Source organism: Ambystoma mexicanum, chromosome 11 (genome assembly GCF_040938575.1).
Source record: "Ambystoma mexicanum isolate Mex_15411 chromosome 11, UKY_AmexF1_1, whole genome shotgun sequence".
NCBI lineage: Eukaryota > Metazoa > Chordata > Amphibia > Caudata > Ambystomatidae > Ambystoma > Ambystoma mexicanum.
This window is the reverse complement of record NC_090934.1, coordinates 581,662,083-581,681,138: the sequence shown is the minus strand read 5'-3', so window position 1 is coordinate 581,681,138 and position 19,056 is coordinate 581,662,083. Positions and strand designations below refer to the sequence as shown.

The 19,056-nt window shown below is 44.9% G+C and overlaps 1 protein-coding gene across 1 annotated transcript in view; it reads right to left on the bottom strand.

The window, feature by feature from the left end:
- Positions 1–1,163: 1,163 nt before the first annotated feature.
- The window catches only part of FGF4 (fibroblast growth factor 4), a 51,347-nt gene continuing 33,454 nt past the window's right edge, over positions 1,164–19,056 (bottom strand). Inside the window, exon 3 of the mRNA XM_069623446.1 lies at positions 1,164–1,438. Within this exon, the coding sequence (XP_069479547.1) occupies positions 1,262–1,438 (177 nt within the window). The 3' untranslated portion in view covers positions 1,164–1,261. The remainder of the gene's footprint in view (positions 1,439–19,056) is intronic.

Genomic DNA, 19,056 nt, shown 5'->3' with positions numbered 1-19,056 from the left:
AGTCCCATTTGGCAACGCATACAGTCACAGCGTGTGGGTCTAAGAGGGAATGAACAGTACGGAACATGCCATTTATGTTTATTGAGCATGTACCACTAGTTGTTAGCCTATTTCTATGCACTCATAATTTTAACACGGGTGGCATATTCAGCAAAGGACAATTACACTCATTTACCCCTGATCATACAAAAGGATACAGCCTGAAACCGGGAATAAAACCTCATGTCTCCTGTTTCAGCAGTAGGTAACTTAACCACTAGACGCTTACATTCCCCTCTTTATTGTTACTTGCAATGCATGTTTCACAGTTAAATGGATCCACCAAAACTCAACTGCCCCATTTCTTTTTAAGGGGCTCCTTTTGAATATATTAATTATTTTACGTAAACTCGATTCATTTTGCACTGAAATTAGCACCTGTTCTATTTGTTCGTTGGCGTCGTAAAATTAAAAAAAATCAGCATTAGCCGGTTCTGCAGTATTGGAGAGAGGTTATCGTGCACCTTGTAGCTCTGAGGGAGGTTTAGCGGCTCCAACAAAGATTGACGGCGAGAAGGGTCAGAGGTCAGCAGCTAGACATCTAAAAACAGATTGGTTGGGTGGCGCTCCAACATGGAACTTTTTGTCCAGGGAGTAAACCAATACCGGTTCAATTAAAGAGCAACACAACTCCATCGAGGTAGGGGATGACGCAGTTCGACAAGCAGACGGCATCACATGCTGTCGATAGAGGGTGGTATGTTTCATTAGACATGCGAACTGCAAAGTAACTTCTATAGGAGAGCAAAAAACTCGTGTTGTTCCTAAATCCCGTCGCTGTTTTGAATGCTTGGCTACGCCTTTTGGTGAGATAATATATTTTTTGGTTTGTTTATTTTCACCTTATCGATTGGCAAATACCGTGCAACATCCCTGGTTAAAACTATTTTGGAATCTTATTTAACGTAACTTCTCATATAATAGCGTGTCTGTGATAATTGAAGAATTTAAGAAATCCACAGTACAGAAGTCCTCTGGGGGCGCTATTGAATGACGTCCATTTTGTCGCATTTACATATAAAAAAATCTGAACTATAAATAAAAAGGTGTCCACCCTTCTTCCCCACCCCCCTGCCGCATATATACAAACGAAAATAATTTATTACAATATCTTACAACTGCTTTCGAAAAAAAATATTTTAAGGAAAAAAGTGCATTTTGTTGTCTTTTTTTTTTTTTACACAAGAGCACGTTATTCTGAGGCCTAACGTGGCCTGAAATCTCATATCCGAGGGAGAAAGTGTGTCACGGTCATCGTGGGAGACACTCTGTTCCCTCGCTTTGTCCTTCCGTTTTTGCTCAGGGCGATGTACATCCCGGGGTATTGCCGCGACTCATAGGCATTGTAGTTGTTCGCCAGAAGTGTTTCTTTGAACTTGCACTCTTCATTGTATTGTTTCTAAAATATAAAAAAAATACCTTTACTTTCTTGGTTTCTTCGTGCATAGGAAACAGAAATGTCCTATCTAAGGCAAGTAAGTAAAATGCGTGAAAAAATCGATGGCTTTCTGAAAAATAGATACTATCATAATAAACATGCTTTTTATATAATGCTCTTTGCTAATGACTTGCTTTAAATAACATCTATTACTATTACTAATGTACTACTTTATTGGGACAGGTTGAAAAACCGAACAATATTCGAATTAAAAGGAAAGCATTAGACAAAATATTACACCGCCCATGTACTTGAAATCAAATTATGGTTAATAAAACACAATGTGTAAACCAAGTTACTGCAACATTTGGACGGTCTAGTCACCAGAGCCATACAAACTTTCTCAAACTTCACAATATTAAACTAACATACCTTGTTTGAGATGCCATATGGTAGAAAATGCAGGACATCCCTTGCTATCCAGAACAGGTTGATTCCTAAAGATAGGGCATATCAAACAGTGTCTAGATCTCTTTTAATAGAGGTAAGACAAATACAACTTGTAATTTATTTTCAATGATATTTGCACAACCATGCCCAATTGTTCTCATTTTATTTACCGCAAAAGTATGAGTTGCCAAGTTATCCCAGACAAGATACAAGCTTGCAACTTTAAAAAAACACACACACACATTCCACAGCATTTGTATTAAGCGACCATGAAATACTATAGCGCATCACCCCAGTGTTTGGTGGCAGATAGGTACGTTAATGGCCCACCAGCCTGAGCCTAACTTCGGCCCTGTATAGTCCCTGAACGTGGGGTTGACTGCTATTTACAGACAGAGGCTCCCTTCCGGGTGTACATTTCCTTCAAGTTTTTCTTTTATGGGACATGGACGCTGACCGTATTGTACATTCCCAATTTCCTGTTATAAAAGAAACCACGATGGCCGTCGCCATGGAAAATAGAAAACTGAGTGAGTTATTTTTCTGTTCCCATGGCAGGGAGGTGGGCAACTGGGTTGACAAGGGCTTTGAGGCATACAATTAAGTGGAATGGGGTGAAGATGAGGTGTGGGTTTACATTGGGAATTGGAGGTGACAGTTGGGGAGAAGGGGGTAGAGGGGCTGAGGGGCCTGCTGGTTATGTTTTTAAAAATGGAAGACCCCCAGGGCGGTGGAGGTTCCTGAATGGTTGCTGAGAGAATCCTAGTGGTAACAGTTGGATTCTATCTGCATTAACAGCAATGTGATTGGCCCAATGCCCCCACCCCTCCCCTGGTGCGATTAGTAGCAGTCTCAAGAGGAACGGAATAGGCACTCCTATCCATCTGGGATGACCTAAAAACAAACACTGACTCCAACACAACCTCGGCCCTGATTCTGCTCGACCTCTCGGCAGCTTTCGACACAGTAAGCCAGGACACCCTGATCAAAAGATTAGAAGGTATAGGTATAACGGACATGGCACTACTCTGGATTAAATAATTCCTAGCAAACAGAACAGAAACTGTATGGATAAAACACTTCAAATCTACTCCACCAGTTAACGACTGTTGATTACCACAAGGATCCTCGCTATCACCACTGTACTTCAACATCTACCAGACTATGCTAATCAAGATTTTCAAAAAATACAACCTTAAGTGCTACAAATACGCAGCCGACACTCAAATCATCTACAAAATCGAAGATACACAAGCAGATCACTCAAATCTAGGGGAGAATGTATAAAAGAAATGTACGACTGGATGAATGCCAACAACCTAAAAATCAACCCAGGAAAGACAGAAATCATGATTATATCCGGAAACCAAGAGAACAACACCTACATACCCTGGCCAATAGAATTGGGAGCTGCGCCCACACCATCAAAGGTAGTCAAAAACCGGGGGGTCCTAATGTACAACGCACTAACCTTAGAATCACAAGTAAACGCGATAATTAAGAATTGCTTCTTCTTCCTTCACTCAACAAAAAGAATCCTACCTTTCCTGTCTTTCACCCACAAAACACTTACAGTCGTTGCCGTCATCATGTCAAAAATTGACTAAGCAAACAGCCTCTACCTCGGGATACCGCAACACCTCCTGAAGAAATTACAACACATAAAAAATGCAGCAGCTAGACTCCTCCTCAAACTATCTAGAAGAAATCACATCACGCCAGCGTAGAAAAAAACGTTACATTGGCTTCCAACTAAACAACGCATCACGTTCAAAAAATGTGCATAACACACAGGGCAATCCACGTACAGGGAGCAGAATTCCTACAAAAGAAACTAACAATCTACAAGCCAACGAGACTCCTCAGATCAAGCAATGGAATCCGCCTGGAAACAAAACCATATGCAACGAAAAAACTAGGGGGCTCCTCTTTCTCCCACCTGGCGGCAACAACCTCAAACAACCTACTGAAAGGAATAACAAATACCAGCACCTACAATTTAGAAAATTACGAAGACCTGGCTCTTCAACACCTCTGAAACAACTGAACCAATCAAACTGTAACGCTCACCTGGTATCCACGGGGATGTCACTTAACCTGTTCTGACCTCTTACAACCTCAAACCTTTCCCTGTAGTCTACTCGACTGGAGACTGGGCCTGAAACACAGGATTGGTAGAGTTTAACTCCCTATTGTCTCTGTGTGCTTGAACACCTTCTTCCCTGGTGTCCAACCCTTCCCTTTGATCCACAGCTCACCTTGTTTTCTTGGAAAGTGTGCTCTCCGTCCTGCTTTCAGCGCAGGGGCACGTTGATTGATGCAGGTTCGTTGCTGCCTAGTTACTTCACTGGCAAGAGTCCGACAGGTAAGTATAATGAGTCTTTTGAACAGTTCTCTAACTTCGTTTCTTTCCTTACTTAGATGATGGCCGGCGTCCGGGGATGGCAACGTGCTGCTGAGATGAGTAGTGCTGAAGGTGAGTGAGAGCGCGATGCGCGATGCAACCCTTTCGTATTTGTATTGAACTGAGTTCTTTTTCTGTGTCTTTTAGGTGCCGTGACGTTTTCAACGTGGATGCCGGTTATGAAGAAGAAATGCGGTGAGTAAGCGCGGTATGCAGCACCTCTAGATGTTTCCAGCTAACCTGGAGTGTCTTTCCCTCTTGAACATGGATGAGAAGTTCCGGAGGCAGAGTTCCCCCAGAGCGCCTGGATTCAGGTAAGCGTTTGAAGCACGTACAGTCTTTAAAAATAAGCGAAGATTTGCTGAATGCTTATTAATGCCTTTTTTCTGTTCTTTTCCTTAGGAAGCGGCGTGCCGGGATGGGAATGACACCGCCGAAGATGCCCAAAGAACAGAAGGAGCGATGAATGATGGGCAGAAGCACCGCAAGGTAAGGCTGTTCCTAGCAGTGTTCTTGTTCTTGCAGGAGCTGAGCGCAGAAGAAAGATGCAGGCCTACTGGAGACCGATCCGAACACGGGGAGTGTCATGCTGCAGGTGCAGAAAACGCGAAGCATGTTTCTCAGCCTGGGCGTGGCATAAATAGTCTCTGGGTATCCCAGGTGTCTCTGGGCTGAACCACACCCAAAAGACTAGACTGCACATGCAGTTCTGGGAACCGAAATATGTGGGGGCATCCATCTTGTCCCCATCAATGCACTACAAGTCCAATCCCCAATGTTATCCTATGGGAGTGAGTTAGTCTGGTGCCACGAGCGCCAAGTCTGACTCCAAGTGGGTCTTTGGAGGGATGAGAGGCCCTTGAGGGCCATGTAGGTGATCATGGCCTGGCTCCAGCCTGACATCTTGGAAGGCTGGGGACATGAGGGGCAGGAATCATGACAGCGCCCCCCCCCCCCCACAGCCCCTCTCAATGTGGCTCTTCTGTCTGGTCCTGGTTTGTTTGGATGGTTTTGATGAAATCGTCTAAGCAAGCGAGGTGCATGGATGTACTCACAAGGCTCCCATGTCCTGTCTTGTGGACCATACCCCTTCCAGTCTACTAAGTAGTATAATTTGGATCTGACGTACTTTGAATCCAGGATGTCCTTGACTTCGAATTCTGGCTCCCCGGCGACTACTACTGGCTGCGGTGGCGTTGCTACCCGGGTCCCAGGTTGAACAGGTTTAAGGAGAGACACGTGGAACACAGGATGAATCTGCATGTTTGACGGCAAAGCTAGTCTGACCGCCACAGGATTTATAGGAGGTGACGGTGAATGGACACAGGTATCTTGGACGGAAAGTTTGGGTTCCTTTAATGGACACGTGTTAAGACGCCAGCCAGACTTTGTCTCCCACTTGGTAGTTGGGGGCCTTTGCTCGGTGTTGATCAGCAAACCTCTTTTGGCGATTCTTAGCTTGAAGTAGGTGTTCAGCTGCCCTTTTAAAGGTTTGAGAAATGGTTGTGTGCAAGGTTTTGACTGCTGGCATTTCCAGGGTTGTAGGAAAGTCCAACTCAGAAGTACGTGGGTGCCTGCTATACATGGTATGAAAGGGTGTCTGCCCAGTGCTGGTGTGTAGGGAATTATTATAAGCATATTGAGCTATCCATAATAGGTCGAACCAGGTTCCTTCAGCTTGGTGTAACATGCAACGCAGATACTGCTTGAGCGTCTGATTTGTCCTCTCAGTTTGACCATCCGTTTGTGGATGGTGACTGGTGGATAGCCGGATGTCGATCTGGGCCATAGAGCAGCATTTTCTCCAGAAGTTAGATACAAATTGAGTACCTCGGTCTGAGACCAAAACTGAAGGAAACCCATGGAGCCGTACGATGCCTTCAAGAAATAGCTTTGCCAGAGTGGAAGCATTTGGGAGTCCCTTAAGAGGAATGAAATGTGCCATTTTTGAAAATAGGTCCACAACCACAAGAATAGTGTTAAACCCTTGACTGGGTGGTAAGTCAGTAATAAAATCGAGGGACAACGTGTGCCAGGGTGTTGGTGGGATTTCCAATGGTTGTAATAGCCCAGCCGGTTTCTGTTTGGATGACTTGTTTTGAGCAAACACTCCACAAGATAGGATGAATTAGATAATGTCTTTACGCCACATGGGCCACCAATAATTTCGTTTTACCTTGGCTAGGGTTTTAGCGATTCCGGGGTGGCCCTCGATCAAGGAATCATGATAACCGGACATGACTTGTTCTCGTAGTTCTTGGTTTGGTAAGAATAAACGATTCCTGAAGTAGGGCAACTGATCTTTTATCATGTAATGTTCTCCTTGTGCACTCCACGCTTGTAATTGCTCCGGACTCATCAGGTTTTGGATTTCTTCATGTAATTCTTTCTGAGTTATGTTTGCTGTGATTCCTAGGAATCAGCTTGTCACTCGGAATGATTGCTATTGGGTCAGGGGTCTGATACCCTTGCTCTTCCATCCCCATACGGGAAAGGGCATCGTCCTTCCCGTTTCTCACCCCTGGTCGAAATGTAATCATGTAGTCATATTCAGCAAAAAAAAGAGCCCAGCGTAGTTGTCGTGAGGATTGGGCCTTTGCCGTTTTTGGGTACTGGAGGTTCCGGTGGTCAGTTATTACGGTGATTGTGTGTCTGGCGCCCAAGAGGTAGTGCCACCATGCCTTAAAGGCTGACTTAATCGCCAGGAGTTCTTTGTCTGTGATAGCGTAATTGAGTTCAGGGGGTGTGAATTTACGCGACCAGAAGGCAACAGGGTGTAACTGGCCCGTTTCGGGGTCCTTTTGTGAGAGGACGGCTCCCATAGCCATGCTTGAGGCGTCCATTTCCACCAGGTATGGGAGATCAGGGCGAGGGTGGCATAAGATTGGGGCAGATGTGAATCTTGGTTTGAGTTCCTGGAAAGCTTCCTCGGCTTCTGTTGTCCACTGGAACTTTTGTTGCTTTTCCTTAGCAATGACGTGATGGGATGCACGATTTGCAAAAATCCTGGGATGAACCGGCAGTAGAAGTTTGCAAAACCCAGCATACTTTGAACCCCCTTGAATGAATTTGGGGATGGCCAGTTCAGGATAGCATCTACCTTGTGTACATCCATTCGGATTCCATTCGGGCTGAGAATAAAGCCCAGGAATTCCACCTCGGAGACATGTAATGAGCACTTTTCGAGCTTGGCGTAGAGCTGGTGTTGACAGAGTTTCTCCAATACGAATCGGACATGTTTAACGTGGTCCTGCTTTGATGCAGAATATACTAGAATATCGTCGATGTACACTAGAGCACAGACATCAATCAATTCCCATAGGACATCGTCTATGAAGTATTGAAATGCTGCAGGCGCGTTGCAAAGGCCAAAGGGCATTACATGATATTTGTACAAGCCGTATTTGGTGCGAAAAGCGGTTTTCCACTCGTCCCCCTGTTTTACGCGAACAAGGTGATATGCCCCCCTCAGGTCTATTTTGTGTAGATTTGGGCATCTTTGACTTGATCGAGCAATTCAGGGATCAGTGGCAGGGGGTAGCGTTTTTTTTACGGTAATCTGGTTCAGTGTGCGATGGTCGATGCACGTTCTCAAGTCCCCCTCCTTTTTCGGTACGAAGAATAGAGGACTGGCTGCTGGAGAATTCTAGGGACGGATGAACCCGTTGGCCAGGTATTGGTCATGATAGGCCTTCAGGTGCTGGTTTTCTGGTTCCGTGAGTGTGTAAATTCTCCCACAAGGGATTTGTGCGCCGGGTATCAGGTCGATTTGGCAATCGTATGGTTTATGGGATGGCAGGGTATTAGCCTGTTCTTTCTGAAAGACATCTTGAAAGTCCTGGTATTCACTAGTAGAGTGCCGATTGCCACAGTCGTAAGCGTAAGCGTGGAGGTTCTGGTGTCTATTGGTTGTTTCTCTTGGCGATAACATGTGTGGGCGCAAGTCTCGGGAAAGGCCAATTCTTTTGCTCGCCAATCGCTTCGAGGATTGTGAGATACCAACCATGGCATTCCCAAAATCAACCGGAACTGTGGTGCCTTCATGAGGTCGATAACGATAGATTCTTGGTGTCCATCCTGGCACAGAAGGGTTAAAGCTGCAGTGCATTGGGATACTGGACCAGAAGCTATTTCCGTGCCGTCGACAGCGGTAACAGTGTCGGTGGTTGATTTAGGGCATAACGGAAGCCCCATCTTTGCCGCAAGATCCTGGTCGATGTAATTCCCAACGGCTCCACTGTCAATGTACGCTCTTACTGCGTGCATCCGAGATGGTTGTTGGTGATTGATCAAGACCACAGATAGTGCAAAATGGGAGGTCTGTAGTTCACTATCTTCGCTCGACAAGTGGACCCCTACACTTGCCGGGCTGGGAAGTTTTCCGATTCCTTGATGTTATCTTCCTTGTCCGTGGCCTCTACCGTCCTCGGTGGCTTCACAGGGCACTCTTTAAGGAAATGACCTGACCTTCCACAGTACAGACATAACTGCTGCTGTCTCCTTTTATCCCTTTCCGCTTTAGTCAAGGGGGATCTGACCCCCCCGATTTGCAGTGGTTGTCCTGAACCTTCTGTTGTGCGGGCAATATTGTCCTTTGAATATACATACATAGGGCGAGGGTCCGGTCTGGTTTGATCTGTTCTTCGGTCCTGCAACCTATGATCCAGTTGAACAACAAGGTCAATGAATTCTGAGCAGTCTTTTGGGGGGTTCACTACTTGTGCGAGAACATCTTTGAGCTCCCCCCGCAACCCCTGATGAAATAACGTGGTTCTCTTCTCCACTGGCCATTCTGCTTCAACTACGAGTCTATTGAACGTGGCTATGTATGTTAATAGGTCTTGATTCCCTTGGCGTAGGGACAGAAGTTTGTTGTCTAATGCCTGTCCATGAGTACGACGGGCGAACAGCTTTTCCATCTCCTGCTGAAAGCCCCTGAAGTCATGCAGCAAAGGATCGTCTTGGGCCACAAAGGGTACAGACCAGTCCGCGGCGCTACCACTCAGGTAGGATAGCACAAAAGCGACCCTGATTGGTCATTCGGAAAGGCCCCTGGTCTACAGAGGAAGTGCAGGCGGCACTGGTTCATGAATTTTGCAAACCTCTTGGGATCCTCCGTAAATTGTTCGGGCGGGGCCAAGGGAACTGCCCAAGGAAGGGTTATCTGAACGGGATTGGCTGATGGTACTGGCATCGAGGGCACGCTTCCCTGCAATGGTGCATGCCCTGCTTGTGACTGGAGAAGTTGCTGGCTTAAATCATCAGTGCGTTCTTTGGCTACTATCAGCTCTCTCCTCAGGGTGTTGGTCTCATGCCTGGCTGCATGTACTTTGGAACGTAGCTGCCCCAACATGTGGGCTAACTGGTCGGTTTCTGACGTTTCCATGAACCCCAGGTGGATTTTGAAGTGAGGCTTTGCGTTCTGTAACGCTCACCTGGTATCAACGGGGACGTCACTCAGCCTGTTCTGACCTCTTACAACCTCGAACCCTTCCCTGGAGTCTATTTGACTGGAGACTGGGCCTGAAACACAGGATCACAGGATTGGTAGAGTTTAACTCCCTATTGTCTCTGTGTGCTTGAACCCCTTCTTCCCCGGGGTCCAACCCTTCCCTTTGATCCACAGCTCACCTTGTTTCTCTCCATCCTGCTTTCAGTGCAGGGGCGCGTTGATTGATGCGGGCTCGTTGCTGCCTAGTTACTTTACTGGCAAGAGTCTGACAGGTCTTTTGAACAGTTCTCTAACTTCGTTCCTTTCCTTTCTTAGATGATGGACGGCGTCCGGGGATGGCGACGTGCTGCTGAGATGAGTAGAGCTGAAGGTGAGTGAGAGTGCGATGCGCGATGCAACCCTTTCGTATTTGTATTGAACTGAGTTCTTTTTCTGTGTCTTTTCGGTGCCGCGACGTTTTCAGCGTGGATGCCGGTTATGAAGAAGAAATGCGGTGAGTAAGCGCAGTATGCAGCGCCTCTAGACTTTTCCACGCTAACCTGGAGTGTCTTTTCCCTCTTGCAGATGGATGAGAAGTTCCGGAGACAGAGTTCCCCCAGAGCGCCTGGATTCAGGTAAGCATTTGAAGCTCGTACAGTCTTTAAAAATAAGCAAAGAGTTGCTGAATGCTTACTAATGCCTTTTTTCTGTTCTTTTCCCTTTTCCTTAGGAAGCAGCGTGCTGGGATGGGAATGACACCGCCGAAGGTGCCCGCAGAACCGAAGGAGCCATAAATGATGGGCAGAAGCGCCGCAAGGTAAGGCTGTTCCTAACAGTGTTCTTGTTCTTGCAGGAGCTGAGCTCAGAAGAAAGATGCAGACCTACTGGAGACCGCTCCGAACACGGTGAGTGTCATGCTGCAGGTGCAGAAAACGCAAAGCATGTTTCTCAGCCTGGGCGTGGCTTACATATTCTCTGGGTATCCCAGGTGTCTCTGGGCTGAACCACACCCAAAAGACTAGACTGCACATGCAGTCATGAGAACCGAAATATGTGGGGGCATCTATCTTGTCCCCATCAATGCACTACACGTCCAATCCCCAATGTTATCCTGTGGGAGTGAGTGAGTCTGGTGCCACAAGCGCCAAGTCTGACTCTAAGTGGGTCTTTGGAGGGATGGAGAGGCCCTTGAGGGCCATGTAGGTGATCGTGGCCTGGCTCCAGCCTGACATCTTGGAGGGTTGGGGACATGAGGGGCAGGAATCATGACACAAACAGGAAATACAAAAGAATAGGCTGACAGAATACATGACAGCACAAACACCACCTAGAACCGACTAAGGATCCAATCCTTCCTCACAAACGGAACAACCTGAGTTTTCGCTCCCACTGCGGCCGCCAAGCAGGTACCCATTCACTGTGGAGGTCTCCAAGGCTCTTGTGTTTCACTGACTCTTTATAACATATTTACTAAGCTCCTCTTTGACCGTCTTGATAACCTTGGTGTCACCTACACAAACTATGCAGATGACACTCAGGTTCTCATCCCCTTCTCTGGTTGCTACGAGAGAGACTCCGAAAAACGGAATGAAACCTATCGCGAAATACAGGCTTGTATGGCCACACACAGCCTCTGCTTAAATGACGACAAGACAGATCTTTTGATCGTCGGCACCCAAACCCGTTTTAACAAACTCGACCATAGGTACAATTCTTTTAACATTGATGGCAATATCATCAATGTTGCTAAAGAGGTTAAAACCCTTGGTGTCTACTTAAATTCCACCCTCTCACTTAAAAGACAAGTAAACTCCACAGCTTCCACCACTGCTTAGCCTAATAAACTAATCAACGCTTGCAAACCTTTTCTGTCCACAAATAGTTGCCTCACACTAGCCAGGGCCTTGATCTTGTCCAAACTGGATAACACCCTATTCCTAGGATACTCTGAACATAATCTGAATAGGTTACAAGTTCTTCAGAACAACGCCCTTCGCTGTGCCTTGAACATATCACGCTCTAGCCACATCTCGACCATCAGACGTGACTCTCACTGGCTACCAGTACGTGACCGAATTAAACTTCACACACTTGTCATTGCTCCCAATGTTTGGCTAACACAGCCCCCTAATATTTGTCAGACAAAGTCTCAAGGCACCAATCCTCCAGACCCACCAGATCTAATTACCTGCAATGCCTCAATATACCCAAGTATAAACTGAAAACATCCGGGGGGTCGAGTTTTCCAGTGCTTGTAGCCAAAATGCTGGAATTCCCTCCCAACAGCTACTAGAGCCGAACCCTATTTTTGCTCTTTCAGATCTGAAGTAAAAGAATGGCTCCTCGCCTAACTGCCCTAGCGGCCACACCTGAACCAATTCTTTTCGCCCAACATTGAAATAACCTGTGTGTCTATTCTGTCTTGTTGTCCACCATGCTATTCATTACTATTTCTGCCTAATGTATATTCCTGCCATGCCGTACTGGCTACTCTGTGTCTGGCTGTAGTTGTACCAAACTCTTTGTACTTAGAACTATTACTTGTCTGTATCTTCCCTTGCTTTGTTGACTGTTGCCATTATCACCAGGACCTCCTGTAACCAGGTCCTAAAATGTATTTATTTTACTGCTTCTGTAAATGTAACGATTTGTCTATTCTCAAGTGCCCAGATACCTCAGGGTTAGGTGCACTCTATACATAAAAAAAAATAAACTAAACTAAGGGAAACTCTGACAAGAGAGACAATGCTAGGTGTAACCGACCACGAGCGACAACCCTATCAGGACAGAACAATAGCAAACAAGCCTAACACAAAAAGGCACAACTACCAACCTTACCCACTGAGGCAGGGCGTTGGGTATGGGCGTAGGTCGCAAGTAGATTCATCCGAGAGGACTAGTTTGCACCAACCACAAACTGGGATATAAGAGCTGGCCAAAAAAACAAAGATAGAAATGCAAAGACTAGCTAACTTAACATAATGACAGAGAGATGAGAGACATCCTTATCATGCTAAAACTAGATCACTGAAAGGAAGACAGCCCTGTCTAAATCCTTAACGACACACAATAGGAGCGTGCATTTCTCGGGACAACAATGCTACTAACCAACCCTAAACAAACTTCTAAAAACCTCACCCCTCATCACACACCTCTCACACCCTAACTAAACACAACCACACCTCTTAAACCACTGCAACCCGCACGCACTTCACCACACTGCAACAACAAACACACCACACATACCCTCACACAACAGCACACGATGCACTCGGACTGTATATCACACCAAAATCTCAGCAAACGGTGTTAATCGAACTGAAGCTGCCAACAGTAAATCACAGCTTCCTTGCTCCTCTCCAAACTTGGTCCTACTAACACGCCCTAACCTACCCCCCTTTTCTTTCAGATCCACGAGGGGACCACTCCGGTGGTGATAGTGCACGGTACAAATCTCCTTTAACATTAAGAGTCTCCCTAATAATTACGGTTTATGCCTACCACTGAAGCACTGTGTCATAGATTGTTACCCACAAATTCCAGGCGCAAGCAGTAGTTGTTTCTATGGACAGACACTACGTAGGCCTCCGTTTTTGGATACAAATGTTGATGAATGCTTTCAAGGAGGGGTGGAATGATCAAAAACAATTGAAAATGATTATTTTATATAGGCTCTTGAGAGAATTACTTGGCAATCTTGAAAGGTGCAGGAATGGTGGATTTCTGTAAGGGGGTCCAAGGCAACCAGTCAGATACCGACCGGCATAGACAAGGTGAGATGTCGGTAGGTGAGAGGTGGCACCACCCGGGCCGAAGGGGCGCAGAGAAAGAAAGGCCAGTGGAATTTGTTTGTTTGTTTTAATATTTATAATGCGCGCCAGACCAGAGGGTATCAGGGCGCAAAAGGCATAAAGAGGGTTGTTCAGCTTCGGTTACATTGCTGTAAAATATCATACATTATGGCAAGAAACATCGAGAAACAGTTATATACAATGCAGGGCAGGTGATGTAATCTGATTCTGCACGTGACCTCTCCCCATTCATTGCCAAGCTTATAAATGCCTCCTTCTCCACCGGCATCATTCCCAACAACCTGAAACAGTCGTGGGTCCTCCCACTTCTTAAAAAACAAACACTTGACCCGTCTATACCCACTAATTTTCGTCCCATCACCACAGTTCCATTCCTGCTTAAAATCCTAGATAAGATGGCGTACCTCCAAACCCAACAATATCTGGAATGCAACCACCTTCTAGGAGTATGTCAGTAAAGTTTCAGACCACAACACGGAACGGAAACCGCTCTTATCGACCTTAAAGCACAAATAGACACCCGGAGAGACAATGGTAAGACTGCACTACTACTGCTACTTGATCCCTCAGTGGCGTTCGACTTGGTTGACCTTAAGATTCTTTATAACCATTCACGTCTCACAAGAAGCCATAGGCTGGATTCAATCCTTCCTTGACAATAGAACAATGCAGGTTTTCTCACCTTTATCAGCCGCTGACCCCATACCTATCACCGGCAGTGTGTCCCAGGGCTCCTGCGTCTCGCCTACTCGGTACAACATCTTTATAAAGCCCCTTTTTGATGATCTAGATGGCCTGGGTATCACCTACACTAACTATGCGGATGATACACAGATCCTCATCCCGTTGACGGGAGATTACAAGGATCTGGCCTTTGTGAACAGAGTGTACCTCATCATCCAGGCATGGATGGCATCTCATGAACTATGCCTGAATGATGATAAAACGGAACTTCTCATTCTCGACACCCCTGCTAACCTCAACAAACTAGGCCATCTCTACTCGAATTTTTAAATAGACAACAATAATATCACAGTAGCCAAGGAAGTCATAACCCTTGGATTCTATCTAGACTCTCCTCTAACCTTCAAAAAACAAGTCAACTCCATGGCCTCAGCTACTGCTTATACCTGCAAGCTAATCAGAGCAGCCAAGCCCTTCCTTTCATCTAATAACTGCATCACCCTAGCAAGAGCCCTTGTCTTATCCAAACTGGATTACTGCAATGCCTTATATGTAGGGAGTAACAAATACATTATCAATAAGATCCAGATTCTACAAAATAATGCCCCGAGAGCAGCCCTTAGTATTCCCAAGAAAGCCCATATATCTGACCTCAGAAGATCCAATAACTGGCTTTTCACAAAAGACATAATTCTCCTCAAAACAGCCTCCCTGACACATAAATGCCTACACCATGCTGCCCCACAATACCTCACTGCCAGATTCTCCAGACAATCCTCCAACCGCCCTGCGAGAACAGCCAACGCCAACCTCCTACTAGTGCCCAGATTTAAACGTATGAAGACTGGTGGAAGCAGCTTCCCGGTCACAGCTGCCCAATACTGGAACTCTCTCCCACCTACCTTAAGGGAAGACCTACCATATCTACGCTTTAGATCCAACCTCATCCATTGGATTAAGGAACATGACATATGACCTACAGAAGTGCGACAGAGAGGCTCCTGAGGACGGGCGTGCACCAAATAACATAGTGTGACGGCTGAAAGAATCTGAGACTGGGTCTGAGCGTGACGACAGTGGTCATGGTTAAGGACAAGTCAGCCAAAGGCACACAGAACAAAATGGAGAGATGTATATGACAGGCCTGGCAGGAAAGCAGCAGGGGCACGTCCAGTCAGGCAAACCAGGACAGACCCCGGACCGCCTAGCGAACAGCGAAGGAGAGGATCCCACGATGGCCCAGGTTCTGATGGCAGTGAAGGATTCAAGAACCAGCCTGGAGGACAAAATTGGCCAGGTTGGGGTCTTCCTGCTCAGAGAAGATCCAAATAAGAAACAACGTGGACACGAAGCATCGACTCGATTTCTCAGAGGCTTCTGGGGTTATTCCATCCAGTAATTTTAAAAATATTTGACGGAGAAGGGATGCCCCTCAAATTAAAGCACTATACAAAATTGAGACTCCTGACTACCCCCTCATTGTCAAACCAGGTTGGGCTGGTGATATGTAATGTCATCTATAATTAATACCTTCCCATTTGCTGAAAGATCACACATGTCTAAACAACATTATTGTTTTTGGAACTACCAAATTCATTGAACTACCACATGCTATTTATACAAAACAACCACGTTGCTTATACATACTTGAACACACACTAAAAATCACTATTCATAAATGAGTCCATTATAAATTTATTGTTAAGACAAATTTAGAAAAAGTTTGAAAAAATTATTAAAATCAGAGAGCATACAAATGTAAATTACAATTCATCACTGCATGATCAACTTAATCCATTTCTAAAAATAGTATAATCTGTACGGGGTTACTTAGATAAATCAACTGATTTCATTCACTTAAGCAGTATAACGATACACGACTTCAATTTCTAAAGAATCGGTTGTCAATTTTTGACCCGTTTCAGCCCTTCTGGAGATTAAGGCACTACCTCTAGTGTCTCTACACCCAATGATTTATCGGCCTTCTTCAGGACAATTTCTTTTTGAACAGATGGAAACCTCTTTCATTTACCCCAACAGGTTAGCACAATATCCCGGATGGGCATGAGCTTCACAGCCGACTAAATCTTAGCCGTATCAAGTCTTATTTTTCTTTATATTCTTATTTCTTTGAGCCAGGTATTCGCAGGTCACAGCACCCAAACTATATTAGAGACTTGAGTCTGTATTGTGGGACTTGTTCTCCAAACGTTGCTAATTAGATACCCAGTGGTGTGTGCAATTACACTTCAGACCGCCACACTTATCACGTCTCAGGGTAACCTCTAAAACAAATCGCCTCATGTGTGCGAATTTCTCAGCTCCAAATGAGCGTCGACATCCAAAAAGTCGCACTTGGTTAAATTATAGCTACATATGGGTCTCACAATGCATCAGAGAGGCTTTTCATGAATGGAAAACCAGCCATTTAAACCCCAAAATATTTTTTGACATGCTGAATGGATTTGGATGAAATTTCCCAAGCTTAATGTTTGTCATGGGCACCCCTGCGCCCCATATATTGGGAACAATACGTTATAAAATGAAAAAGTTATTAAGAAAACAAAACACCACAGTTTTCACCCCATTCATTTTCCCATAGAAAAAAGGTGCAATTTATCAACAACAGTAGCGAGAAAACTGCTGTGCAGATTTGGAACAAATAAGCAATAACTTGGGCACAAAGTGTTGACTTAATTTCCATGACTTGCTTGGAGTAAATCGGTCCAGGAGTAAATAAAATATTTGACAGAGAAGGGGGTGCCCGCTACTATATATCGGCCCTGGTGCTTTGCAGCAGAGAGGCTGAACGAGGCTAATAATGTTTGAATTGCTGGAAGGATTATTTAGATTCAATTTTCCATACAAAAAGGTTGTCAAGGCCCTTCCCAACCTGGACATTTTGTAAACAATTCGGTAAATAATTAAAACGTCATTGAGAAAACGTAAAAACACAGTTTTCAGTTTACTCCCATTCATTTTGTCATAGAGAAAGAGTGCACATTTTGAACAGCCATATGCTGAAAATCAGTTGGCACATTTGGACCAACTAAGAAACAATTTGGGCACAAAGCATTGACTTGCTTTCCTTTACTGGTTTGGGGTAAATCCATCTAGTAGTTTTAAAAAGATTTGACAGAGACCTAGGGGGCCCCCTAGTCCTTAAAACCTGTATATGAGCAGTTGTCATAATGAACACCTGTGACTCTGTTTGATATGTTCCTGAAAGATACTCTTGTTGTTGTACTAGGTCTGGTATCCTAATCTAGGTATTTTATGTCTAATCTAGCTATCCAACGTCAACACCTGTTTCACCCTACAGTCTGTTTCAAGGCAGATACATGGATTCATATATTCCATTATGCGTTCTGTCATTGATAAGGTGTCCCAATTAGTTGTCCACATTGGCATGAATTTATTTCTCCACATATATCAATTATTTGTACATTCCAAGCCAAGTCGGTTCACTAGTACTTATTGTAAATCCTTCCAAGTTGTATATATTACATTGGAAACAGAATATGTATTTCAGATTCCCATACTCCTAAAAATAGGGGCTCTTGGAATTGACACAGTTTAATTACATACAATTCAGAAGTGAATGAATGTTATTCATCCATGCTATATTCAGCTCAGCATGCCATTTGCACACGTGATCATCTGAGATGCTCCAGACATCTTCAGATTTGTTCCCGTTTTGTGAATAAGGTATAAGCTATCAGGAGCAAGCTGCTCAGTTATCTCTTTATTTACCCTAGTGGAAATCATTGTGAATTTGGTCCAGGCAGTTCCTGAAGAAGACCAAAAGAACAGAAAGAATATCAGTGCACATGATTGGCAGTATGGATTCTGTCCCATAACTGGCGAATAAGCTTGATCCAAATGAGACTCGTGAGTCTGGGAGTTTAGTTAGCTCTTTCTCAAGTGCTTTCAATTGTAATAGCTGGACAGGTTAATTACTTCTCAACAGGCTTCCAATTGCAATTGGTTGTAAATAAGTCTCTGTGAAAGTAAACTGAACTATTAGACACCAAGATGGGATAAGGTTAAAACTAAAATTATAAACAAATACATGCTGTTACTTAACGTAGCAAACGTGTGCTTCCTCGAAGCTAAACCAAGGTTTCAGGAAAAAGAAAATAGGTGGAAAAGAAAAGAACATAGGTTGCCAGTATGACGAAAAACAATATAATCGATGGCTGGTCTGCAGTATAATAACTGGAGGGATGAAGAGCGAGAATTTAGGACACCTGATAGAAAAATAACATGCATTCTAAAGAGCAGAAATAGGAGGATTGGAAATCATTGTAGTTCACTCCAGAGAAAGCCATACACTCTTACAAAATAACACCAAGATCACACATCATTGCTTCTACCTAAAGGCGCTGTAAGGAGGAATTGCAAGACCCTCTATGATACATGGCATAGTTCCTTTTACGTAATACTGACCCTGACACAAGCCCATGTGCAACCGTAAAATGAACAAAGGGGAAAGATTATCTCTGCGCCCACTTTGGAAATATCCAGGGAAGCAAGTATTTCCAACCAACCAAATAGCTTCTGCAGACATGTGGCTGCCAGCCCAACAAACTGTACCCCTTTTTCAAGCTAAACCTCCTATGGGGTTAGCTGCTCCCCAAACTAGGTTAAGGATTAAGTCCCATTGCCCACAGGCCAGAACATTCAGAGGTACGCAGTTGCAGCCGCGCAGGAGACAGAAAGTAGTCACTGCAAAGGCAAACCACCATTTGCTTTACCGAAGACACCCGTAACAGAGGGACACCATGTGGAGCAATGTGCCACCATGACACTTTCACCTGGCTTCAAAATGTCGGATGGGTTCTTGACCACTTAAGCG